Here is a 27,374-nt window from a genome sequence, read left to right on the forward strand (position 1 = left end):
GTTGCGGGTGCTCCTTGTTGGCGGATTTTTTTGTAAATATGATAGATTTAAGGTGATGTCTGACACGATAAAAAGGGTCTTACACAAATACAAACAATCCCTTTCCCTTTATCGTGCTTTTTGAACGAAATTAAAAATGTACGCGGCAGTTTTTCGATAGACTGGAGGTGCGGATTAACCCGAGTGGAGTAAGTTTGATTAAAATTAATGTGATTCTGTTTCAGTCGTGAAGATCTTCAACGGGATTTTGATTGCATTTTGGTTAATTGTAATTAGTCTTAAGAAATTACTATTAGGGGTTATAGATTAGTGAATTTAACCTTTATTTTAGCCAGCTAGAGATAACTTGCGAGCCGCTGAAGCTAGCGTTGAAGATCTTTCTCAGCCTCCAACCAGCACTCTTCGTAGCCGGCGCCGTCTTGCCAATTCTCTGCTCTGGGTGGCCATCTTGTTTGCTGTGTGCTGGATTCCTTATGTCGTGTGCCAATTCTGTGGAGAACTCGGAGTCACTGCTCCACCACCGACTGTCCAACGCTACAGCTTATTCCTCGGTCATATTCACTCGGCATTTAGTCCCATTTTGTACTGGACTCTGAACCACCAATGGCCGCAACGTCCATGCCGTTTCCGTTTTCCTGCTCTATACAGAAGCGCGTCCTCTACAAATGAAGCTGCTCTCGGACCATTCCACCCCCGACTTGTACGTCCACCGCCAATTCGTCGTCGGTCTTCCCACTATCTTTACTGACTATCAATCTGTGATTACTTGGCCTCACTCGGAGAACTACCTCAGGATACAGAAATACATATGTCTTCTTACTAAAATTCGAAATAGTTGTTGACTTTCACTTGCCACGTTGTTTCGAAATCGGTTGGCAGAGACGGATATTAATATTTTGGCCGTCTGCGCTGATTTTCGGAATGAGTGTTAAGCGACTTAACATGGTATCACTTTACAAACGTTTCTCGATTGGTCCAACTGATATACATTATCACAACTTAAATATACAAAATATTTTCAAATTGACGTTTCTATAAAAATGTTTCAAAAATAATATTTCGAAAATGGCATCCCAGGACAGTATATCCGAAATATTTCAAAAATAATGTTTCCAAAATACATTTCCAAAACAATATTTCTAAAACAATAGTTCCGAAATAATGTAGTAGTCCCAAAACAATATTTCTGAAATATTTCCAAAAATAGCATTTCAAAAATAATATTTCCAAATATGTAACACTAGTATAATTAATGTTCGACGTTAAATACATTGATGGCTCTTTCTTTCTGTGGTAATTAGTGGTGCTTATATATCGTCGAATCTATTTTCGAATTCTTTAATCGGTGGAATTATAGATGTTGTAACTCTCTATTAAATGTGATGGTTTCAATCTCTACTAAAATCACGCTATCACGCTAAGACAGTTCAAAGGAAAATCTATAAAACTATCACATATGTTAGAATTTATTTTATATAAAAAACTATACGAGGCAAAGAAAGAATCAATTATATATTTATTTTGTTAAAAATATATGTTCTATCTACAGATTATGTAATGGAGTTGTTAGATTTAAACAGTCGAATAGGATATATTTTTGTTATCGTTCCGAAGGAATGAAGGAAATTAAAGGAGAGAGACGGAGTGAGACAGATAAACAGAAAGAGAGAGCGACGGCGGAGAGAGAGAGAGAGAGAGGGAGAGGGGTGACAATGAAGTCGGTTTACATTACTTTTACTCTTCTTATGGCTTATAAGAATTTCAAATTCAGCCTAACAAATCAGCTCTTCTCAAATGCCACATTTATACTTAAATGTTTTATATGTAACTAAATATCTGGATGTCCGAAAAAAAATATAACCGTCTTTTGTTTAGGTCTATGTTATGTTCTCTCTTACGGTAGATAGATAGATGTAAAAATATATATAGATGTTTCATGGAAATATATACATGTATTAAATTCAGGAAACCAAATTAAATCCAGTCTCACTATAAACATCCGGCTCTAAATTTTATCTGGAAAACTGTACTCGGACAAAAATTGTCTGACTAAATCCGTGAAGTTCAGCGCGAGAACTTGAAAAAAAAAGTGTTTCTCATGACGGACTTCATGGATTTAGATAGACCACAAAGCTCGCTCAACAGCTCACTACTAAAGAAAAACTAATCAAAACAGGAATTTATTTGTTTTTTTATCAATATTACTAAAAAATTCACCATGGTAAAAGAGGCTTTAAAAGAAGATAAATCTTGTTGTAGACACATAAGAGAGTTGTAGAAAGTATACGACGAAAAAAATGATAACCTATTGGTTTTGTGGTGTATTGATTTTAAAAATTATTCGTGTTTTAAACTGATATAAGCATAGGCGCCGACTCAGTGACTGAAGTATGACACTTATTTGTTTAAAATGTAACAAAAGTGTACAAAAGTGAAATCAATTCATGATAGTTTTTCGGGTTGCAACCGTGTAAATTTTTTTTTGTGCTCAATGTTTCGAACACTTTCGTAAGTGGTATCTTCAGGCAAAATAACACGGTAACTGACATACCCTAAGTTACCATGTTCTTTTGCCTTATTTAACCCTGCCCCTGAAGATGCCACTTACAAAAGTGTGCGAAAAGTTGAGCCCAAAAACTCAATTTAGACGGTTCCAGCCCGGAAAACGATCATGTATTGATTCCGATCGTGCAGCCTCCGAAATTATTATATTTCTTTCAGTTGCGATACACAGGAAAAAATGATAAAAGACGGTGCCTATGTTTGTAAGAGTTGTACACTATACCTGCCACTGTGGTTACAAAATAGGTGTTTCGTGAATGTCATTTATGTTGTAGATGAGAATGTAAAATAGAGTCCGACAAATAGTGAACATTGGCTTTGTGTTTCCAAAATCCTCATTGGAAGCTGCTGACGATTTACAGCGTTTGCTGGTTCAGATTGCCTATCAAAAGTTTTGTGAAATTGTTCACATAGAGTCTTTAAGGCAATCAGGGGTACACATTGTTTGGTGGCTTCCGGTAAACACATTGTGAATGTTCACTACTTGGCGGACGCTACTTTATTAGGAAATGTTTTAGGTACTAATGTCTTTCGTGATTGACAATGTAGTGGTAATTTACATTTCTTGGAGACGACCAACTTGTTGTCATTAAATGGTGTTATACTTACGTGCCTTTTTGTTTTTGAATTCAGGTACTATTGTATTCTTCTATTTCTCGATATATTATTGCTCTGTATTCGGAAATATGAATAAACATTGTTGTTTGAACGTATATTTGAAAACTGGATTGTGTGTATGTAAATTATATTCGTATATGAAAAGTCGAAAGAAAATCCGGAGCTCTAGTTATTACGTGCTCAAACTCCATAAACGAGAGTTTCCCATCCCCATCCACGTCAGCTTCCTCGATAACTTTTTCAATAATTTGCTGTCTGTCCTCTGGAGACAGCTCCTGACGCATGAGCAGGACTAATGCACTGTCTAAATCCTCGGTGCCAATGTGTCGATCATTGTCAAAATCTATAAACAAACGTCAAAACACTCGCATTCCATATATCGACTTACCATAAATTTTAAAAGCGTAATACACTTTTATGTCCCTGGGTGCCTGCTCGCTGAAAACCGAAAGAAGATCTAAAATGTCCTCAAACGACAAATTACCCTTCCCGTCACGAGAAAATACTTCACAAATGCGTTGTTTGAAAGGATTTTCCTGAAATTAACACTTTAGCGGGGTGATTAATATTCAGATTCAAATTTACTCGTAACTCTGGAAGTTTTTCGACGACGTCTTCTAAAGGCACTCTAATTGTGACTTGCTCATTTTGTCGCATTCTCTTCGGAACTAAATCGGGTCGGATTTCTCTGAATTTTTTATGCACTCTTAAACGCCTAAACGTAAACATTTAAAACAACAGCATTTACATTTACCTCAAAATTTCTTTTCTTGTGAAAAACGTGCAGTCCTTCGAATGGAAATAATCAGTATTTACCATGAAGTGAGAATTTCATTTACCTGGTAATTCTCCAACTGTTGTTCGGTAAATGTTAATAGTTTATTTCCCATTGCAACCAATAAACTAGTTATGTGGTAATACAACAATTTCAACACAGCTACATGCACACAAGAAACAAAAGAACTTCCAGGGTGAGACTCTAGTTAAATATGAAATGGTTGCCGTGGTGACTAAGAGGTGTGGTTACTAGTTAAGCAATTTATGTTATGAAACATTCATCGATTTTTGCTCCATTTCTAGAAATTTGAACCGAGACCCCAATTTTTGCTGGACGCATGAAAATTACACCCGCATCTGTTTCCCTGGAGTACGTCATAATTACTTTCAGTTATAATCAAAAAAACTTCCGTCCCTATTTACGACCCAATTAAAATTTAAGGCTACAATTTTTAAAAAGGCTATTACATTTTTTATTGATTGATACGCTCGTTGAAGCTTCTGCTGTCATTTGCTTAAAAATACAACGTGGATGTGGAGATAAGACAAAAAAGGGGTAGTAGCAAGGGAATATAACGGAAAGCTTTTTTAAAAGCTCCCCAATTGCCTTGTTCAATAATGTTTTGGAAAAAAAAACACAATGTAGATTTAGGATAATGAACACATCTGGCATTTCCCTGCAGCCACACATACGTAGATACATATAATATATGAAGTTTTGTACAATAAGGAAGACTCACTCACTCCATTCTAGTTGTTTCCTATCTTGGAGTTACTAATTTCAAATAATTAATGGAGCAAAGTTTATATAAACATTCCATATTAGTTCACTGTGCTTACACTTATGTTTATCCCATTAACTAACTGAAAATTACTTGTGGCAAAAACCCAGAAGCAGTCTATACAATCTGGACTAGCATGAAAATAATTTGAAAACGACAAAAAAACAAGGGGAAGGTGAGACAAGAAGGAGTACTTAATGGAATGTTTTTGCTATACACTAAAACCTATTTCTGAGGGACGTCACACTGCTTGCTCTTGACGTGGTCTAAGAAAGTGCGTAAACACCAAATAAGCAGGAGTTGTGTTGAAAATACACGGGTAAGCGATTTATAGCAGGCTCGCAGTTCCAATTACCACATAAATAAATGAACTAAAGAACGACGACCACAACTATACCAAATCGATAATTATATTTCTGATCCTGTTTATACGTTAACCTAGGACAAAAACGCATGAAATAAGGAAGATCCGAGTTTCAAGGAGACATACCGTAAAGTATTATTGCTTAAGTTCACGTTTTCTTGCCGTTTCGTGACTCCAGTAGAAGAAAACGGTCTATTATACACGTAATTCTACATTACCGAACCAACTCCTTCCTATAAAGATACATTTTATTTATCCTCTCCAGAAAGTTGCTGACGTCATTTTCGTTGCTTACATCACATTTCTTAAAAAATTAATAGTTGATATTGTCTCAAAAACATGGAAGTACTGACGATTAATTTAACTTCCGATGACGCATCTCAAAAGTTAGCTAATTACTAAACTAGTGCCTTATACAAAAAAGAACTTTAACTTTTAAAGGCACTTCAGAACTTTAGATGGAATAAAACGTTTTGGAAGACGTGAAAGGAGGTCAGGTCAGGACAAATCAGGTCAGATCAGGTCAGAACAACACATCTTGATGGTCATAAATGATCTTAACGAGTTCTGTTCGAAGACCTATGAAATTTTTCAATGCTGATAGATTAACATCAAAATGTAATTTTTGCAGAAACGCAAAAAGGGATATCATTCCAATTAACTTTGGCATATTGTGCTTAAAACATAGAAAACATACGGGTGTATATATTATTCGTAATTATTTTTAGTTAAATACCCAATTTTACTTTTTTGTTTCTTAATTGTCTATTTAAATTTACAAAAACTAGCTTCTACTTTATAAGAATTAAATAAATATTACGACCCTCAATAAAATAAGTTGAAACTGCAGCCAAAGTTTTTGCCAACACTAACATTGTGGTCTTAATTTGGATCTATAGGACCACATTAGATATTTCACTTTCTTTGGTCAAAAGTCTTCAGTCTGTAGTAAATTTTCTCATTAATAATGCCAATCTTTACTTTTTTTAATTCAGTTCAGTGAACTTTTCACATTTACTTTTCAACACAGAGATCTTCAAAAAAATACTGGATGAAACATTTTTTTATTTTTTCCAAAAAAACAACTAGTATCGAACTTGTTCATTGTATCATAAATTATGGTTTCACAAAGTACAATAAAAATGTGGTCAACGACAGGTAGAAGTAAGAATCTGGATTAAAACCACGTATGCGAAATTTAAACAAAAATTGATGGAGAAAACACGTGTACTTGACGTTAGTCTGAGCTAACATGACGACACGATTTCTACTTTGGCTTAAGTGAAAACATCACCAGTAGATGCCGCTGCCTGTCAACCCATAGCATTGTGTTAGCGCCATATTTAAATGAGAATACAATGAACCCGAGTGCCATTATACCTGTCCCTACCCTACCTACTTAATTTAACATGTGTTGGACGATTAGAGAAGGTAGGAGGGAAATAAAATTGCAGATAAAATTGTACAGTTGTATAACAAATGGATTCACTACACAGAAAAACATTATACAACTCCCTCTTACATGTTATCTACGTAAAAAATGCCCGAAATTATATACCTATATAAGCCAAACTGAAAATGCACCTCGTGGCATCAAAATTGAAAACCAGAATTCAACAAATTTAAATAAAATAAAGTAAAAACCACAAGAGACATCTAGTGAATAATATACAAACCGAGATAATTGTAAGTTCTACACATTTTGAAAATGGTTTCTACTAGACACGAAGTTTTATCTGAATACATTTTAAATGTATGGAAGAATAAAGTATTTAGCATTATTTTTTATTAATTTTCCAGCATATGATGACTTTATTTATGATAAAGATCATGTTTACAGGCGTACTCATGAGAGTTGGTCATCTTTTTGTAATCATACGAACTAAGTAATAAACAGATAAGGAAACTTCAATAATGTTAAGGTGTTAACCCCCTTAAGTGAGCGCCATCTAACCATCGTTGTCAAAAGTTGCTGCTCTGTTTTGTAATAGTTGGCTGACATTTTAACAGTAATCTTGACGTTATGATATTTTATTATTTTTACTTTCAATGACTGTTTAGGTTCTATACAGATGCAACTAATTGTTATACAATGGAGTCAAGTTTCCTTAAAAATGTTCAAATTTTGGGTGGCGCCATCTGCCGGTTTAAATTTGAACTATTTGGACGACAACAAAGATTTCAACAACATGCGATGCTAAAATTTTGAATACATATTAGACCCAATAATTTTGTTTTATTTGTAATATTATTAATTAAAGACATTTATAAAAAATAAATGTATTTGATTAAAAAATAATTAAAAAAAACCGTCTCGTGTGAAGCTGCCTAGATCTGAATTAACTATTTTTAAAGCAATATTTAAACTAACATATTTTAAGTTAGTAAACTTTAAGAAGTTGCTCAAATTCTAGATCTAATATATGATCAATAATTTGAAATATGTACAGGTAGTTTTTTAAGATGTGTATGTAGTTGAAGTGTGGCGAACCAGGTGGCTGATAGTTAGGAAGAGTTCAACCAACTTTGCTCTTAAAGTTCAGCGTGCTTGTGATAGATGGCGCTCTTTAGAACTTTACAAATCAATGTTTGAAGTGTTTACAAACTTCGGTAAGTATCGCGTCGCTAAGACTTCTGGATTTTAAACTGTGGTTACTGAAGAATATGTATGTAAAAATTCTCCATAGTTGAATTTTTTTCAATATAAAACTGTTCCCTTGACATTTGGCAGGTAATAAATAACAGTCAAATGAGAAACAAATTTTATTGCTCAATTTATTGTAATAATTGATAATAATTATTTAAAACAAATTAGAAGGAGTGATATACGAGAAATTGTACAGTACATCATACATAAAGATGGTGATGATTGGTTTGCGAGAGTTGAGTAGAAAATATCCCGAAAGAGAAGCGCAGGCCATTACTAAAATGGGGAGAGCGGCGGTAATGCCAATATAATGAAACTACTATGATATGTAGGCATCACTGTCTTTTTAAGGCTGATAGGACCGACAGATGGAGCCAACCTGTTCGGCGATATTTACACTCAACGAAATCATATATTGCAGCGTAATTAATTACTAACCGTCTTCCATGCAATGGCCACGCTTATTACCTACTTATTTATAAATCTAATTGTAATTAATAAATCCGAACTAAGATACTATCACATGAACGTGGCAATTTTGGCGAACATATTATTATTTTTAATAGAACATTAACAAACATGTGAACGTAATAAATAATGACGTTAAAATAAGTACACAGTAGACTGGCGAATCGAATATGTCCAAAATGAACTAAAGTATGTATATATTATATAGGAATAGGAAAACGTACGTACTACTTTTATACATTGATATATGATTTACTTTAGATAAATGATATGGAATTAATTTCCCCTCGTTTAAAGATAGAATATAATTAGCACGAATGCTTAACGATAATAATTTACAATATTGCTTACTTTACATCACTATATGAGCGCAACGATACTTTTTTTTTAACATAAATAATACGAGCACGTCAGTGCGTCTACTTCGCTTCTTTGAGTTTGATTCCCGTCCGGCAGCGCACACATAGCAACTGATATGCTAAAATAAACTGATCGTGCGTGTATTAACAGTTCAGTATCTTACTAAAAACTTTTTGGCTATGCCAAGTCCATCAAGTAACAAATAACCCTGTATTAATAAAGAACTCAAGATTCTATACGCTTAGTGATTAGGTATACAACATTCGACAACCTTTAGGTCTAAACAATTATTAACAGTATGTAAACACAGTCCCATTCGTAGACTTAACAGTTCTATATTTATACAGAAATATACAAGATCGAACGGAGTTCATATTTTTCTTCTTTCAGACGTCCCGCTACTTCCTGTTGAACCAATTCAATTTTCCTAATTATTGTATACTAAAAATGAGCACAATTCTGATGTCATTCTGCCGAAATAAACTACTACCAACGACACTTCGCGCACTACGCGTCTAATATATTCGAGTCGGTATGTTCTGAACCCATTGTCAAATCTTCGGCCATATTCTCTGGCTGCTGCTCTTGATCTACGTCATCGTACTCCGAATGAATTTCTCTCTTGATCACGTGGTGCATTTGTTCGGTTTCCCGAGTTACGTGATGATCCTGATTTACCATACTTTCTTGTTTGATGTGTATACCCCCATTCAACGGAGATCTATCATAATTATCACAGATTTTTCATTAGCTAACTCAGAAACAGGGCCCTATTTACCTACAGGCACGGCACGCGCGAACAACGAACAGTTTTTAATGACGCGCATGCGCACAAATTTAATTTCACGAATACGTACGAAAGAAAATCAGTTGCCGTTTGAACAATTAGCTAAAGTTACGAGTGAGTCGGGCGCCAGTTTTTTAATTCGTAAATATGGCCTTGTGGGTGAATATCGGACGGCGACGTCATCGCGTGCGTATAACTGGACTTACCTCATGTGAGGGTCATGTACTGGAGATTCGGATCTGTCTCTAGGTCTGCTCGATAGTGATGGTGTCCCCGTCAGAAATGACAGATTGTTATCTTCTATTAACGAAGCCTGCATAAACTACACACAATTATTTACAGCGGATGTTGTGGAAGATAAAATATACTAATACCTGTACGTTCGCAGAAAGATGATCGCCGTACAACGTTGGACTGTGATTTAATGTCGGACTTTTAGACGTCGTACCCCTGTACATAACAGCACATTAAATTTTTGTTCGATTTTCAAGAAAGACGGACATAGAATATTAGAAAAAATAACGAACATTAAGATTGATAACGATTAAGCGAAAAGTGAAAAGTACTCACCGGTGCAGTGGGGGTCTCCAAAATGGGGTATTATGGCTTTTACTTTGATAATTGAAATATTGAGTAAGGTTTTAGTTACGTAAATTCAAAGCTCAATATTTCTATTTAAAATAGAACTGATACAAGTGAAAAATTTTTGTTAATGCGTTCCTGTATGATTTAATTTTATTACCTCCATTGACGATCCTCTATGGCCTGGTAACTGACTGTCTTACCAAGAGAAAAATATAAAAGAAGTTAAAAAAGATCATACAGGAACTATGAAAAAGTAGTAAAACGTGCAAGATTTAAAAACATTTAGAAATTTTAAAAAGATGTAAAATGAGTAAAAATTATCTATACAAATATACCTGTTCGATTATACTTATCTATATAGTTCCGATTTTGTAGTAACATTTCACATTCATTCAAAACATTTAGATGCAATTAATCTTTGTCCATGTAGCATTTTTCCAATGCTATGGGATAAAATAATGCTCAAAAATGCTACATGTATCTTTGGCGCTACCCAAACATTCCATAAGCCGGCTCAACTACATTCGAATTTTTCTATGATCTAATATTGCTCTCGCAGCCGCTTGTATCGCTCGTGCATGAGGGGAGAATGCTTAGGATATTCCAGGACCAGTGTTGCAGGATAAATTTTGGATACATATTTAAAAAAAAGTAAATGTTTTTTGTTTTTTGGAAAAAAAAAATCGAGACTGAGCACGTATGACTAAAATTTGGACTAAATCAAAAGTCTTTAAACCGAAGGCGTTAGGTGATGACCACAATTTCAGGTTATATATTACTCAACATGCTGTTAAATTGGTCTTCCACCACATGTAGTATCAAAATGTGAAAACTCTTGACTGCGTTACACCCACATAGAAAATTGATATCACTGGAAAAACTTCGTTGGTAGTTACGACCACTAAAGTTATGAAGCGGCAAAATATTTGGTTGTGTAGTACTGATTGGGGATAAGGTATGCGGCACATCCTACCGCGGTGTTTTTCTAGCGGTACGAATTTCATGTGGGACTATTATTAAAATAAACCTCAAAAAACGTCTTTAAAAATCACTGGAAAGGAAAGGTACTTGCATGCATGCTGTGTAGGCAAGCATTGAAGCGTTGCTTGATTGTGTGTGTGTGTCTTGCTTCGGATCTCTATGGTTGATTAAGTTTGTAAAAATAAGTAAATCAACAATTCAAAAAAAAAAAAAAAGAATTATATGGTACTACCCTGAAATGAAAAGCACAGTAATCTAAACTATATGGGCTCTATCACAGTCTAAAGCTGAACAACACGTCGAGTGTTAGTTATTATGATCCTTGCTGATTATGGTACAATCTGTTGGAGGTACGACCAATAGTGGAACGAAAATGAAAATTTCTTGAGACGTGAGTGAGCACAATCAGCAGAGGATGGAGCAATCAAGCAGAGCCGAGCAGACAGCAGCACACGCATCACGGCACGACGCGCATCGGCGCGTCGCGTTCAGAATGGTGCTTACTGTGCGCAGTGGGGTGGAGTGGGTGATGGGGTTGGGTCATATTTCCGCGGCCGGCCACGCGACAGGTGGCGGCGCTTCACGAATTCAGCATCATCCACCATCCAGAATGACCCAAAGTCGTCTTCGTAGCGCACAAAACACTTGTGGAGTGACAGATTGGTGCGTATCGCGTTCTATACACCCAGACCCAAGAAAGAGAAAGATAACAATCAAGTAAGGTTAAGGTTAGTCATTGGCGACACCTGGTGCGAATACCTTCCGGTCTCCTGCAGTTAGTCGCCCAAGCCTGCGGCTTGACATGCTGTTACTGAACCGGCCAACACAATCATACACCACTCTTTCTACCACGCAAGCCACTCTCTGTTAATATATCTATATGTATGTATATATAAAAAGAGAGAAAAAGATTTTTAAAGAGATTAGAAAAAGATGTAAAAAATCACAAAACACACAATGTACAATGGAAAAAAGTCAAAATGGTGGGCCTCGGTGACGTACCCGACGACTGGTTGGGTTAACGGGCCCGAAGAACATCTCTGCGGCCTTCTCTTGTAGAATTCCACTTCATCCACCGTCCATACGGCACCCTTTACGTTCTCCACGCGCATGAAACATTTGTGGAGAGACAGGTTGTGGCGCACTGCGTTCTAACAACAAATCAAACACCGCCAAATAAACAACGCGACCTATAGCACAACTCGGCAAATTTGAGACCGGAGAAAACTTAAAGAGCCTACACAATTTAAATCACATCACAAAAGTTAAACCTTCTATATCTTCAAAGCAAAATTACAAATGCAATAACACTAATCAGTTAACGGTAAAGGCTCGAGTACACTTATCGATATCGGACAACGTAGGCACAAGTCGAGAAATAAAAATTTTGAGTCGGGCGCCAGTTTTTATACTTGCAGGTTATACTCGAGAAAACACGTTGACATTATTGGTGCCGTAACCATAACCATGCAAAGATAATTAATTTTCTCGTTTTCATGAAGTACCATTAAAAAAGATTTCGGTGGGATCTTTTTTTTTTGACGATTAAAAAAATTCTCATCTTGCATTGATATCACCAAGTGTGTAGTAGAAAATAAATACAGATTACGTGTTATAGCAACGAGGTATACTAATCACTTTTTTGAAAACGTCTGGACAAAAATCAGCTTTCGAAAAATACAATTTTTGGCGGCAGAAATTGAGTATATTATGGAACTGGTCATAGCACTGGAGACACTTCGGGAGTGGCGCCTTCCCGATGCAATATAAAAGTATTGATAAAAAAGGAAAACATATGGTAAAGTCAGTATGCTGCGTCCGATGTCGTCAAGTGTGCGCGTACCTTAAAGTAAGCACCCGGGTTGAATGTACCTTGGAACGATGCGATCATGTCAAAACACGGACACATCTTTACGTGCCTTTTACAATGTTTGTGATGATGAATCACTAGATACAAAGTTGACGGATTTTGAGCAAAATGTAAGTTTTAACTTTTGGGACGCAATTTGTTGAACGACTAAAGCAAATTTGAGTGATTTGGCATTTTTTTACTTCAAGTAGGTGGAGCAATTTACACTTTGCACACACTCTCACCACAAACTCGCTCTATAATTTCAAATACACAACTTACCTTGGACTGGAAGACGGATCATGATGCCGATGATGTACTATTAAAGTAGATATGTCTAAGTTTTAAAAAGATAGTATAAAAATTTAAAATCTCCTATCTTGAAGTAAGGTAGTTTTAAGTGCGAATGTTTAATGCCTTAGTCGTTCATTGTTAGACGCTTACGTTTTAAGTCCGTGATATTTTAACTGTATTGCCGAATTTGTACTGATTAAAAATATTAAATACTTATTGTTTGTTCTTTAGAAAAATCGTGACTGCAACTAAATTTAAGAACGTTCATGCAAGCTATAAGCATTGTCAATATCCTGAAAACAATCTGAACACACAAAATATTTTACCAAAAGTTACGTAGAGTCAATTCCTTTTAGACTATTAGAAAATCATTTAAAATAAAATAGTTATTTGTTAAAACAGCAAATTAATCATCGAATGTTAATGACGTCGTTAACATAAGTTAAAGTCAGAAGTGAGACCTTCCGTCAACTAAAGTGATAAATTTCTCCGAGGAAATGAAATTAGAAAAAAATAAAACAAAAAAGCTACAATACCTTCCAAGTCGCAGCGTTTCTTCGGAAATAGCAAAAAGTGTTCTGGAACCAGTTGTATATTTCGTTCAACGTCAACTGCTTGTCCGGAGATTCAATAATGGACTGAAACGTACGACAGTCAAAACCACGTTCCTTAGTAAAAATGACTTGAATACCTGACGTATTAAAGAAGCGTAAGTGAAAGGCGGTCGCACATCTGCATTTTTGTAAAACTCCCTATTCCGCTGAATTTCTGAAAAAACCGAATCGCAATTGTGTCAAAAAGCCTCTTATAAATCGTCGAAATTCTCTTTTTTAGTAATTCGTAAGCAACAATACCTTGTTGTACATCAAGCCCTGCCCTTTCGAGCATGTATGGTAGACCTATAAGGCAGCGTGTACAGAACACATGTACTTAGTAATAAATAAAAATCACGATACAAAAAGCAGTTAGAAGAAAAAATTACCTCCCGCTAAGGAAAGCGCTGATTTATCGCTTAACCGCCTCCGTATCGGACCGGCAACATTTGCTGCAGGAGAATGAAGCACTGGGGATCGAACGGCGGATACCATGGGACCTATGGATACTGGTGGCTGAGGTAAAGATGCGCTCACAGGCATTTTCGGAGGTGTGACAACCGGACCGTCTTTATGGGGTTCCGGGGAACCCAGCTGTTTTGACAAGTGGAGATGATGCATCATAGCCTGCAAACGATCTCGTTCTTTTTGCAGCTGAAGCTCCAATTGGGACACAACTTGCATCTGAACGCGGGCTTGAGCGGTCGATCGGTCGTCTAACGTATGTTCTGTGTTTAAATGCCTGAAAAGTCGACGACGACGATGACCTCACTGTCAAAAATTACGCACTTTCTGTTGTACGCATAAAACTGCGTAACACTATTTCTTAAAACAAGGTACCTAATAACCAAAGTCTAGGAAAATGTCCCAGAAATAGGAAGAGAGCTTAGTCAAAATCGTCAAAAATTCCCTACAGAATCTTTTGGATCGAAAATTGTTATTAAATAATGTTTTTGGACTAACAATTCCTTCATGAGTTACGCTTTTCCAAATAGGTAAGTTCCAAAAGTCGTTTTTTTTTTGGATATAAATGAGAGATTTTATTAAATAGGTTCAGTCATTTTTGATTATCTCATCATTTTAAATTTATCAAATTTTGTGACATCCGTGTTGAAAACTCGTTTTATCAGTAATTCACTAATACCTCCTACTTTTGGGTTACCACTACCATTCTATTTTCGTCAGAGGGATTAGCAATTTTATAACCCCCAACAATGTGTGATCTGTGTCGCAATTATTCCAGATTATTTAATCAATACTAATAAAAATAAAGACAATAACACTAAAAAGTATCAAAACAATAAACAAAAATTTGGTATATGACGCTTTCGTAATAATAATAATAATAATAATAGTGGCTGCACACCTATATAAAAAGGGCTGGTTTTTTCTATTTTTCAAAGTTGCATGCCAAAAATTTTGCATATATCGTCTGATTAAAAAAAGCTTTGAACAAGCAGTTTCATTAAAAAAAATCAATGGTGAGGTTTCTAAAACAGTTGATTTTAGTGATCTGGTTGCCAGGTTAATTGGAAATTTTCGATGAGACACCCTGTATATTATTCCATTAAATCTTCAGGGCAAAACTGTACATACGTATATTTTTTAAAGTATTTACGGATCATAACATTTCTGATATTCGTTTTCGCGTTCAGTTGGGATATTTGTCTGGAATACTGTTTCTCTCACTCGTCTGGAGATTTGTACGGTGGATCAAAATTGTTTGGATTGTATTTTAATAACAGTATTATTTTTATTTTGTCCCGTTTATCAATTAATTGCGGTTTTAACTTATTTGTGTATTACTTACTTCTACTTCCGCCGAAATATAAATTCAGTCCAATGATAGTGTAGGTAATAGTTAACCTGGAGGTAACTTTTTACGAAAATTGAGTTAAATAATAAAGCAGTGTTTCACTTTATTTTCTCTTCGCCAGATTATACTGAAAAATAATAAAAGTGCGAACAAAAATTGGACGACTGGCTACTTTTATGTTTTCTCGACGTTTCATGACTTCGAGTACAAAAATGGATCTCTCGTTTCCGTCTGTCCCTCTGTCTGCCGTCTCTACGGATTTTTATTAGAGAGATAATGTCCGAAACTAGTGGACCGATTGTTGTCAAATTTTATGTGTATAGGAGTAGATGGTTAAACGCTAACCAAAATTTGGATAATCATCCCCAACATCCAGATTATTATAATTCTGCCGAAAATGTTCTTTCTGTTAAAAAATTCAAATTTTATAACAATATTTTACAATTTAACTTTGAAATTGTAAAAACCGCATGCTGTGAAATCTTGCAAATATTTTACGGTTACTGGAAGCATGGTAAATCGTTAACCAAAATTTATAGGTCATCAAAAATTAGTGTGGTTAATCTTATCCTCTGCAACGAGGAGACAAAATCAATTCTTTTAAACGCTGATGTTTGTAATCTGAAAGTGCTAATGTCGGATTTTTTCGAAGTTATAAGTTATCACAAAATGAAAATCGCAAAACCAAATTTTATACTTTTTTTAAAGAAGCGGGATTTGTAGGACTATACTTCAAGGGCGAGGGAAATTCTGTCTAAATAATTTTAGACCAATTTTTTCAGCAGGAGAATCGAGATAAAAATCTCATTGTTATCACTTTAATCCGCTTTGTGGTAATTTTGGCTTGGAGAATAATATACAGGGTGTGTTATAATGAAGTGCTGAAATTTTGCAGAGTATTTTCTGGAAGTCAAATGACCAAAAAAATGATAACAAACGTGTCGTATTCTGTTTGATGAAAAAACTATCGTAGTTTCAAAATAATCTATCAACTTAAATCACAATATTGAAATTTGGTATAGGTATTTGTCGTGTTTGTAATGAAGGTGTAACCTGTATAAACTACTCTTTGATTAAAACTGTTGGAAAAAACCATTAAAGAGAAAGCAGTAAATAAACACCGGGGTCTGTCGAATGATTCACGAATTGATCGTATTTGTAATTAGAAAGTAGCAAAGCGATCAAGTGCAGCCATAAAATCATTCCTGTCAAAATCAACATTAATTCTGGTTTATATTTTAGCATTTTACGAGGTGATTAATATGTAAAAGAAAGGGGATAGAGTAAACCGTCAAATTACAATATTTTGTCGTCGTCTCGCAACAAAAGAACGGCGACCTGGAATAAATTAGAAGCGGCATCGTGGTTTAAAAACTCTAATTACGCTATGTTTAATTAATATGCAAGGCGTTTGATCGCAACGTTGCTGGATTTAAATGTTAATACCCCGACATGACTTTATTACTTCCTTCGTCGAGCTCTACGGAAATGACGCTTTTTTAGGTTTTTACTCACTTGATAAATGCTTGCAGGTCTTCGCAGATTATTTCACAACCTGGCCACTTGCAAACCCCATGACCGTACAAATGATGCACCCTATCCGGCGTCGTGCTTGTCCTTTCGAGCTTATCGTCTAGCGGCGTTTCTTCTCTACTCGATCGACCAGGAGCCACACCTAAGAGGCCTGGTGAACCTTCTAATCAAAATTAAAGAAACAGGAGAAGATATTCTAAACATCAATAATTCCGCTCGTTTATCACCATGCTTACCACTTAGCTCCGACTTGGCGTTGGACACGTGCTGTTCGTTAAGCTCTTTCCAAGGACTCATAACTTCTCTGGAGTTCAGTCCTGAAGAAAAACAAACGCGAATGCATCAATCAACATTGTTGAGAATTTGAAATTGAAAACGGCTTCACGTGCGTTTAAAACCGATTGGTCGTCAAACGGGTTCCAGCTTGATAATAAAGGACGGGGGGTTGACGGAACAAGGATAGACAGGAAAGATGGGCAAGTGCCAATAGTTTTAACCGCACGTGAAATCCGTTGTAGTAGCCACGGTCGCCTCTGGAAAATTCATTTCGTCGGTCGGCGGTGACAAAAGAAACCTTCATCAATACTAGTAATTAATTATTTTACGTGGCATTGCCCAATTTGAGGGGTCGATTACTAAACGAGGGTAAATGGACAGGCGGGATCGGGAAATACATACCTTGCTGGAACTCGCCGACTGTCCAATCTTCTTTTTACAAAATCTTGAAGCCAAATTTTTCTAATTGAACACTACTCAAATTGACTCAATATTAAACCATGCATTACTCTTAAATTCCTTTCGCTATGTACTTTACTTTGAAACGTAAGTATATTCAATGTTAGTAAATAGTTAAAACTACATATTGAAGTATGACTATGAAAAACTCAACAACTCTTATTATTTTATTAACTGAACGTGAACATCGTTGCCGGATCCTCAGCGTCGCTTTATTCATACCTTGTGCTTGACCAAGCATGAGAGGTTGCATACCCATGCCTTGATGCACGACATATTGTCTTTGCATCAACTGAAGTTGTTGAATGAGCTGCTGTTGTTGAAGTGCTAACTGTTGCAACGAACCAGAAGCTTTCTTCTTGTCCGTGCTTTGCAAGATGTGCGTTTGTTGTATGAGATTCAACTGAAGTTGTTCTTGCAACTGTTGCATTGTCTGTTCGATTTGCTTCTTCCCTAATTCTGCTAATTGATGTTGCTGGACATACATTAATATTGAAGCGTCGAAATCAACGACAGCACTAGTCAACACATGCATTACCTGATGTTGTTGCTGCTGCAACAACGAATGTTGTTTCATCAACGTCTGCAACTGCGTCGGATTTAAAACATGCTGTTGAAGTAGTTGTTGCATGTGGTGAAGATTTGACGCCGACGATGACAACATTTGAGGTCCTGGTGTTTGTGACTGAATTAACAATAAATAAGTGTCAAAGTGTCAGTTGAGTGACAATCGTTGAATACCTGACTGACAGGAGGTACAGTCGCGTTGAGATTTTTTTGCGGGTCAGTTGAAGGTGGAGGAGAATGGTCCTGCACCCGGTGATCAGAACTGGGACTGGCGCTTCCATTACCTTTAGCGTCCCTTTCTTGTTCCCAACTTCGTTCCAAATCTAGCTGCTGATGTTGTTGTTGCTCCTTAAGAACCTTTTCCAAGGAGGCAGCCTACAGCACGAAATCGTACGTGACAACGTCAACTAATTAAACTAAAGCCTAACAAAAAGTAATCCTTACTCTCTTAAAAAGAATCGTGAAAATTCATATAAAGATCAATACAAGCGAAAATGTGCATGTTTTGGTAGTAAAGTCTGAAAGCGGTTCGTGCATGTGATAAATGTGATTGATTTTCCGAGCGCGGGATGGCTACGAACAGCCACATTAGGACCTCGGAAGCTATGTGTCTTGAAGCAATGGTCCGGTCATAATACCTGTACACCTTGGTTAAATATATGGTCTCTGCTCCACAAAATAATCTCACGGCATATACATACGTATATACCGGGATGACTAATTTAAAAAGGGCGGAGCTATAAATTTGGCGGATGCGCCGGTTCACTATAAACATTGGTAATAAGCGAAAGCGACAGGACAATATCCTTAAAGAATTGGCTGTCATTTGCAAGACGGAAGTGGTTAATTTTTACATTAGAACGAAACAGATCGGATAGGGTATAAATAAAAGAATATAATAAAGGAGCTGATGGAAAGTTGTGCGTAACGAAATAAAAAGGAGGGAATAATTGAAGAGAATCTGCACAATAAAACTTGTAGGGATGAACCGTATTGTTGTAATGGTAATTGAGAGATGTGTCCGTAAAAAATGAACGTCACTGGCAATCGCCAAATATCTAAATCACTTCGAATTAAGACCTTACGGAATGAGATATCGTTAACAAGGAGGGGAGGATCGGGGTCGGCAACATGCACAGTTAAACTATTCCGTCTTACAGACTATTGTCTATGAAGGCAGGCTGACTGCTAATATAATAAGCGTCCCTCTTCGACTTGGATTACAAACAGAGGGTCTCCTGTTCTGTTTTCCCCGTATTAATGATTCAATATCAATTAGCGGTATACTGAATTATATAAGCTCAATCTTGGAACAAAAAGAAAAAGTCGACTTATGAAAATTCGATGCGGTGCCAGCAATTTTGTAACTCCGTTTAATATTTTAGGGAGATATGGTTACGCATAAATGCATTCTCCTGTTTGATATCAAGCGCAGGAAGCGCAAACAAGCTTTATTTAGGCCTTTCCACGGGCGCGATGTCTTCAAATATGCAAATTATTATAATTAAAAAGTGAATTTTTTACAACGCGCTACTCACAACATTGTTTCGATGATTCGTCATTTTTTAAACATATACGTATATGATATTTTAAAGTAGTTTGCATATATTATTATTATTAAACTTATAAAATAGGTATCACGTTCAATTGATATTAAACAATAGATATTTCAGAAGTTCAAAAATTTTAGGTACTTATCTTAAATTAAAAATAGCGACAAGGTGTTAAATTTTAATTTGGAAAACAATTTAACACCAGGGTAAATTTATAACGTGTTATAAACAACTAAAATTGTAAAAAACACTTTTGATTGTGTAAGAGTATAATTTGAATGTTGCAATAAGTGGTTTATTTATTTACTAATTAAGAACACAACTCCCACGAAAGTGTAAATTTTATTTGTTGTTGTCCTGACTAGTTAGCTGCGTAGCTTGTGTATAATTAACGTACTTTTAATAAGTAATAATTAGTAGTGTAACATATAACAGTAACTTAATTTTGGTCAGTAGACGTGAAGCAAAAATGAAAAATGAGCCGTGTGATGGAAAAATCAAGTAATAAGATAAACGTTAAACAATTACGAACAAACATTATGTAAGATTCGATAAGTAAAGAAAAAACGCTGCGAAAACAATAACAATTAGTGGTATATTGGTAAATAGATTAATTTGAATGTAACGTAACATAAATTAGAGAAAATTGCTTTCTCAGAACACCTAAAACCATTGGTATTCACTGCGAAACGTCGTGCAAAAACTCGGAAAAAACTCCTTACCCCTGATCACATATTTCATATGCAGAGGGCTGTTTTGCTTGCTAGAGCAATATTATTTCCATATTTTTCACATAATGCGCCTCTGTATATGGGTTTTATTTCATGTGACATCATGGTAATGCATTTTAACGTCTTATCATTCATTGCGGCATCTTCGCAACTCTTTAAGACTGAGTTCCCGGTAAATATTTGTTAAGGGTCGACCGCAGTAGAATTTATAACGCGAAATCTGTTTATTTATGTGTTGTGCAAGTTTATTAGAAGTTTTTTCGACTGATTGATTTTTGTCAGGGCGCGATCCAATTTATCGAGCATGATTCTCCAAGTCTGTCAAAGGAAACCTCGAAAAGAACATAAAACATCGACTAAGAGTAAAATAAGGGTGAAAGAACAATGAAATTAGAGAGCGGGGAGGTAAAATAAAAAACTTCATCCGAATAATTCTCCGAAGAAAAATACAGTTGAGTAAATATCTGTATCTGTGATGAGCGAGGAGACGGGATATTTACACGGCGAGCCACCGTTAGCAATTTAAATATAAAAGACTGAAGCAAATCAGTTCACGCCATGTTGCCGACGCAATAATGAAACGGGTAAGAAGACGGAAAACGCGATAGAAATGGAAAATATGGTTTTCGATCGGACAGACGCCATATTATCCAATAAAACACGCTTACCGCGTATATATCCGTTGACAAATGTACAGTTTTAAAGGAGGCCAGGATACAGAACATAATTTACAGCAGTCCATTCTCACTAACGCCCATGACTGCTGAATTTCACACTTTACGAGACCGGTGGTGTACTTAACAGTGCGTCTAATTTATGAGCGTCCAGCAAAACTGTCGATGCACCATATGCCCGGCCTGCCACCGACAGCCGTCATTTGTAACTCCTCAGTCCTCACTCACTCACTCACTCAGTCGTCCTCCACTTCCCCGGCCACTAAACAAGGACTGCTAAATATTAATAACTCCCTATTACCTTACTCTACTGGATTTGACCAATTTATTAATTGCGAGCAGTTAGCCCTACTCGCTGCTTTCGTTCCTCCTCGCAGATTTATCGCCCCCTTACGTAAATCTATATCTCTTCTACGGCCCCTCGCACCAAAAACATTATTTCACTTTTTAAAATCCTCCTATTATACCCCCAACCGCATACTTTCTCTTCAGAAACATACAACACGGCTAATATTTTTTGACCGTCGACGAAACGCCTCCATAGACGTTGTCTTCGCAAACTACTTAGTGAAAAAACACCCCCTACTTCCAAAATCGCGTTACACGTATAAATTTACCCCCAATATTGTGTTTTTTAAACAATTGAAACCATCTGCTCCGACTATTTGTTCGTATATTCAACGACAACGACGGAAGATTTTGCGTGCGGCATCGTCTACCTTTCAAACTACGTCCAGTCATCTATTGCGGTGATTTTTTCGTTTTTATTTTTGCTAATTTTTGCGTTAGAATCAATCGAAGATTTGCGACCGGAGCGGATTTCTTGTCAGGAGGGTAAAACTCCCTGCGACGAGCGCGCGACCGCACACGACCCAGCTGAACGAAATAGGGAAATTGGAACGATGTTTTATGTGTTGTGTTGTGTTGTGATGCTATTCACAGTATACAACAGTATACAAGCTTTCTGTGAGGGTTGGTCGTGGATTCAGTTCGCCGCCGACCGCCGACGTGTTAGCGTCGCCGCTTCGTTCCGACGCCGACGGATCGCAACTCGACGTTCCAGATCCCAGAAAATCGCACTCCCACGAAAAAATATACAACGAGCAGTTGAAAAACTCCACAACACCACACTATGTTTACGCTAGTCGACGGGTCGTCATTGTCATGCAACACCAGCATACAAAAAAATGCGCGAAAATTGTAAGTTTGCGACTCGGAAGAGAGGTTAGATGGTAGTAGAGGGTGCGGATTGTCGCAATAAATAAACAAATAAATAAATAAATAAATAATAAACGAGTGGGTACCTGTGCGAAGGAAGCCAGCATCCGAGTCTCGCAGTACTTCATAGATGCGAGTACACAGTGCACTCACAGCACAACACCTAAACACAACTAAACACATAAACGGTAACAGGGTCTATTAATTATTTCTTTTTCGCTAGAAAGAACAAGAGTTAGTTGTGTTGTTGCGCAAAAAGGGTCATTGAAGTCGCCGAGATGCCAGGACGATTCGTAGGCGGGCCGCGCGTCTCCGATGCGCCGCTGCAGTTTGTGTTGTTTGTATGTGTGTATATCTATAGCGGCGGCGACGGCGGCAGCAGCGGCGGCGGCAGCAACGGTGGCGGCAGCGGGCGGACACGCAGAGACGCTCCGCGCAATACCAACACCTCCAACACACCACCCGTTGCCTCCCAACACCAACAACCATCCTTGGCTGCCCTTAACCCCCGGCTGCCACTACGCCTTCGTCCGACGCCAGACTAACCCTTCTTTTTAGAAAAACTGTTTAGTTTTAAAACAAAAACGACGACGAAACTGCACAGCCAGCATAGTATTTATTTTCTTCGATAAACGAAATGGGGCGAGACCCTATAGTGATGGATCATCGAGGGTCGAAGTGGGGGAGCTCCGCGCAAAGCGTCCTCCGTATCGTGACAAATGCAAGATATATCCAAATGCCCTCGGCGAATTAAATTCGGAGTACATACCGTCTAATCAAGAATGAGGTTTGCTTTTTCATTACGGCATACCACCGAAAACCACCCAAAAATATCTAATCTAATTGCGAATATCAAAACGTTGCTTTTTTTCGAGATTCGACGCAAAGCTATGCTGAATCTAACGCGTTTGTTTACGTCGGATCGCAAACTCGACGTTGCTCTCCAACTGCTTTTTCGGATTTAAAGATTAAGTTAACGGATTAACCAAATCTGGTACGTTAATTTGCAGACCATGAGAGGCCCCTTGGTCATTTCGTTAGTGATAACAAAACGCCCTCACATCAACCAAATGAAAAAATGTAAGTTAAATTTAAGAAACTAATGACAGTTTTGTCGCAGTCATTAAACTAACAAAATTATACTATGGATTGTTCAAATTTATGCATAAATTTGCAATTTTAGTATACATTTGAGTTCAAACTTTTGTATTTTAGTATCGTGTTAAAATTAAACAGTTTATCGTGAACTGTCGAATTTTAACATAGGTGCTTTCAGTTAAAACCATATTAAATGGACACTAAAACAAGTCAGTTTTAAGGTGTCAAGTATTTTGACTTTTGTACTTTTAGATTGACTACCAAAAGACTACGCGACATGATTTTAAAGATGTAGTTGTAGTTTCATTTACTTTGTTACATGTGTTACTACACTAACTCGTTCATTTCAGAAAAAAGAGACAGTTCTAATTTATTGCAACCACTTCCTTTTCTTGTTTTATAAACATTTTCTTTAGATGGTTTAGATTATCTAAATTTTAGAGGCCTAAGCTACTTTTTTGCTTTCTTTAATCTTTATTCCGATTTTTGATTTAGTTAACTTACTTTTATATTGTTTCTTTGAGAGTGTTCCCAGAGTACTCTTGATATTTTCTGATACGAATTGATGTTCATTTTAACAGAAGTCATTTTGGATTCTGTAGAACACCGAGGACAACTAGTGACATTTTGAAACTTAGATAGTTGAACATTTTACCCCAAGAGTGGAATTAGTGTAGTTTTCTCTAGGATCAAAAAATAGCTTTTTCCTTCAGTTTGACTTCATTAGACATTATTTTGAAAACCGTCTCTATTTAAATAATTACGACTTTCTTGTAGGATAGTTAAGTGGTCATCTTTCCAAAAATCTCCCGATATCTTATCCGCATGTTACAGGAAAGATTCGTAATGATAATAAACGGAGAAGTCGTTATTTAAATTTCGCGGTGAGATGAAGATATGACGCCCACATTCTAACCTTTCTGACAGCATAATTGGATTTTCTCAAACGGTCGTAGTTTCAATATAAATGCTACCTTTTACAGACGTATCAAAAACTTTGTATTTGAAAGCCACCATATTATTACCTTTTTAATTAATTTTATTAGAACTTAATTATTAAATAAGGCGTCGGATCAGAGCGCCATCTATGGAACAGTTCTAGAAATAGGACATTTTTACTGACTAAAAATTTAACTATATACTTTCTAAAAAACTGTTAGAACTGATAGAAATTCAGTTAAGTCGAATAAAAGAAACAAAAACTGACCTAGCCTTGTTTACAATCGCGTCTATTTAAGTTGTTTTGTAGCAACAGCTAACGTGACACCAACAAATTAAATTTACATTAACACAAAATAATCATATAGATTAAAAAATTACATTAACTTGACCGACTCTGAAACAACGAAGGAACGAACAATGTTCAATAATAATTTTTGAGCACCACATAATTAGCAATTATTTAGGACAACTGTAAATACGCGGGGATAAACGGACGGAATTCTACATTTTTTTTAATTCTGTTACGCCTCCTTATCCATTGGTGGGTATGGGCGCGATCGTATCAACTGGATGAATAAAGAATTTTATGTCGCTACGAATCGAGCAGGATATTGGTTATTGGAAATACAGCGGGCTGGGCACCTGCCACTGAAGAATATTGTTAAAAGAACTTATGTACGCAACGATGCCATCCTTTTTCTGTCGTTATGTGAGCAGCTTCAGAAAGCGACGTGGGGACACACATATATTTTTAAAAAATTCTAACGCAGCTAACTGCTATCGTATACAACACGGTTCTTTGTTCTTTCCCCAGTTTTTACTACGTCTACGGTTATGGAAATTTATTCGTAGAATTATAACCTCTAGTAATCAATCAGTAATCAATAGATAAGTGAAAAAGTCGTTGAAATATGGAGGAATAACTTTTAATTTAGAGTCGGATTTACTTCCCATACACCCGGACCCTTTATTATATATAAAAGTCCAGCAAGAGAGGTAACATATGCAAGCCAGACGTAACTCATATCCTAGTAATATTCACGAGCCACCGACCCAACAAATAATCGACAGCGGTGTCAACCAAGAAATAAAAGCAATTTCGAAGATACAATCTTTTCATTTTTCTTTCCAATTCTGTTCGAGGGTATTCGATCTGATACGTATGGCGAACTAGGTGTAAGAAAATCTTCCCTTAAATCTGGATCGTTAGTGGACAGGTATTGTACATCCACCATCGTAGACGTTTCCAGTAACACGTTTCAACATAAATAGAAATAGTACAAGAATAGTCAGACTGAAAATGAAATAATGAACAGAAGACGCTGATTATATTTAAGAGGCAAAAATAACTCTGTACTACTTACTTCTGTCTATACAGGTTCTATTTATTTGGCAGAACGCGGCTTTTTTCTAACGACACAAAATTTTTGCCAAAAAGGTCTTATTACACAGGTTTATTTTAAAAATGCTTATAAGATATATTCATTCACGTTGCTATAATTTTGACAATTATGTGTTCACCACTGTGTTTACAGATTACGCCGTAAAGTCTACAACCAGTACAAATGACAAGACCATCGCAAATCCACCGTGTACATTCAATTTAAATCATTGACTGGTTTAAGCTTTTTTGAGAGTTCGGTTCCACTAATTGCATTATTCCAAACTCCCATATGCGGAGCACGAAAGATTGCGGTGCGTAGGGCGTATAAAGACGAGGAGTGGGAACGGAAACCCCCCATATTAAACTATAACCTCATTTTTAATTAAGGCCGAATTCCACGGCACGTTCTGTGGTACACCAACAAGGTAATCTGCCATTTAAATCTTTGTTGCGATTTCGGACTAAATACAACAATGCCGCACGGTGGTCACATCTGACAATGTTCTAATAATAGCCGCGCAGGTGACACACGCCAAAATGCACCGTGGAATTGTGTTGTTAGCATGCAGTTCTGGTAAATGTTAACACTTGCGCGGAAACTTTTTTTGGCACTGATGCTTTTCAGTGTGCGTGGATTGATTTTGATTACTGTTTGTTTGGTTACTACTAACACCGATGGTTAAAAACAAAGTAACGTTAAACATATCTGCATTTTGAGAAAATAAGAGTATCACTGAAGCGTATTTTGTAACAAAATTTACATGACACCTAGAGTGCGAAAAAATAGGTCTCCCGATTTCGGCTGACGTTTTTTGTTTTTATTTACACTCTTACTGCTACCATCTATATATTTTTTTATTGATCAAATCTCAAGATCCCCAATGTTTTATTATTAGTATTATATTCCACACGTCGGAATTGAAATACGTGTCCTCACAGATAGGAACACTTTCAAATGGGAAAAATTCTTAATCCGTTTCCTGTCATATGTTCACGACAAGAATCAATTATAAGCAAGTGTGTTTTCGTAACATAATGCGTTGGAATCATAGACAGTGGCCGGGTTTGGGTGATTAAAGTATGATACACTAATGAATTAGAAATGTCATTTAGCTTCTTACACTGCCATATATATTTGTTTCAATGTATAGTGACATTTGTTGAAATGCACTTTTTTTAGTTGATTTCATTACGTTCCTTGAAGTGTCGCTAAGAAACTGATTTCGAAAATTTCTACCTTCCAAGGGTATGCTAATCATAACCCCTAGAGAATGAAAAAGTATGTCTCTCGTTTCCACCTATCTGTGTCTTGACGATTTTATTATTCTAGAAATCTGCAAAACTACTAGACCAACTGTAATTTAAAATCGTAAAACAAAATTTTATAAATTAAAACAGAAAGTACAAAGTTTTAAGTTTCTAAGATAATCGCGCAATTATAAATCGGTTATCATTT

The 27,374-nt window shown here is 36.4% G+C and overlaps 3 protein-coding genes across 12 annotated transcripts in view; 1 reads left to right on the top strand and 2 right to left on the bottom strand.

Annotated features, from left to right (window-relative positions):
* LOC135141394 (gastrin-releasing peptide receptor) overlaps positions 1 to 27,374 on the top strand; it is a 130,078-nt gene that overhangs the window by 3,657 nt on the left and 99,047 nt on the right. For 2 of the 3 annotated variants that reach the window (XM_064072455.1, XM_064072456.1), the window contains exon 4: positions 332 to 3,275. In XM_064072455.1, the coding sequence (XP_063928525.1) occupies positions 332 to 748 (417 nt within the window). In that variant the 3' untranslated portion in view covers positions 749 to 3,275. Of the gene's footprint in view, positions 1 to 331; positions 3,276 to 27,374 lie in introns of those variants that run through there. The other variant, XR_010282379.1, reaches the window with a different exon arrangement.
* On the bottom strand, positions 3,260 to 4,116 carry LOC135141396 (calcium and integrin-binding family member 2). 3 transcript variants are annotated; one of them, XM_064072459.1, is made up of 5 exons: positions 4,020 to 4,116; positions 3,935 to 3,969; positions 3,766 to 3,868; positions 3,569 to 3,716; positions 3,260 to 3,523 (listed from the first exon to the last, which is right to left on the bottom strand). In XM_064072459.1, the coding sequence occupies exons 1-5, from the start codon at positions 4,068 to 4,070 to the stop codon at positions 3,306 to 3,308; spliced, it is 555 nt and encodes a 184-aa protein (XP_063928529.1). In that variant the 5' UTR covers positions 4,071 to 4,116; the 3' UTR covers positions 3,260 to 3,305. The 3 variants fall into 3 exon arrangements, with proteins under 3 accessions (XP_063928529.1, XP_063928528.1, XP_063928527.1); XM_064072458.1 differs by having other exon boundaries at positions 3,766 to 3,886; XM_064072457.1 differs by having other exon boundaries at positions 3,766 to 3,895.
* Foxp (Forkhead box P) overlaps positions 7,852 to 27,374 on the bottom strand; it is an 86,840-nt gene continuing 67,317 nt past the window's right edge. For 2 of the 6 annotated variants that reach the window (XM_064072165.1, XM_064072164.1), the window contains exons 4-16: positions 18,493 to 18,693; positions 18,290 to 18,436; positions 17,974 to 18,226; positions 17,253 to 17,333; positions 16,999 to 17,179; positions 14,057 to 14,409; positions 13,929 to 13,973; positions 13,766 to 13,842; positions 13,611 to 13,712; positions 11,934 to 12,082; positions 9,740 to 9,815; positions 9,572 to 9,687; positions 7,852 to 9,299 (exon numbers count right to left, since the gene is read on the bottom strand). In XM_064072165.1, coding sequence (XP_063928235.1) covers positions 9,086 to 9,299; positions 9,572 to 9,687; positions 9,740 to 9,815; positions 11,934 to 12,082; positions 13,611 to 13,712; positions 13,766 to 13,842; positions 13,929 to 13,973; positions 14,057 to 14,409; positions 16,999 to 17,179; positions 17,253 to 17,333; positions 17,974 to 18,226; positions 18,290 to 18,436; positions 18,493 to 18,693 — 1,995 coding nt within the window. In that variant the 3' untranslated portion in view covers positions 7,852 to 9,085. Of the gene's footprint in view, positions 9,300 to 9,571; positions 9,688 to 9,739; positions 9,816 to 11,933; positions 12,083 to 13,610; positions 13,713 to 13,765; positions 13,843 to 13,928; positions 13,974 to 14,056; positions 14,410 to 16,998; positions 17,180 to 17,252; positions 17,334 to 17,973; positions 18,227 to 18,289; positions 18,437 to 18,492; positions 18,694 to 21,270; positions 21,441 to 22,580; positions 22,660 to 27,374 lie in introns of those variants that run through there. The other 4 variants (XM_064072170.1, XM_064072169.1, XM_064072166.1 and 1 more) reach the window with 4 other exon arrangements.

Source organism: Zophobas morio, unplaced genomic scaffold (assembly GCF_036711695.1).
Source record: "Zophobas morio isolate AGI-343-1 ecotype UQ-CSIRO unplaced genomic scaffold, CSIRO_AGI_Zmor_V1 ptg000044l, whole genome shotgun sequence".
In the NCBI taxonomy this organism is placed as follows: Eukaryota; Metazoa; Arthropoda; class Insecta; order Coleoptera; family Tenebrionidae; genus Zophobas; species Zophobas morio.

Coding starts and splice junctions, on each gene's coding strand:
- LOC135141396 (XM_064072457.1), bottom strand. CDS start 4,070: ATGGGAAATAAACTATTAACATTTACCGAACAACAGTTGGAGAATTAC. Junction 3,717..3,765: donor AAAAACTTCCAGAGTTACGA/GTAAATTTGAAT, acceptor TGTTAATTTCAG/GAAAATCCTTTCAAACAACG. Junction 3,524..3,568: donor TTACGCTTTTAAAATTTATG/GTAAGTCGATAT, acceptor GTTTGTTTATAG/ATTTTGACAATGATCGACAC.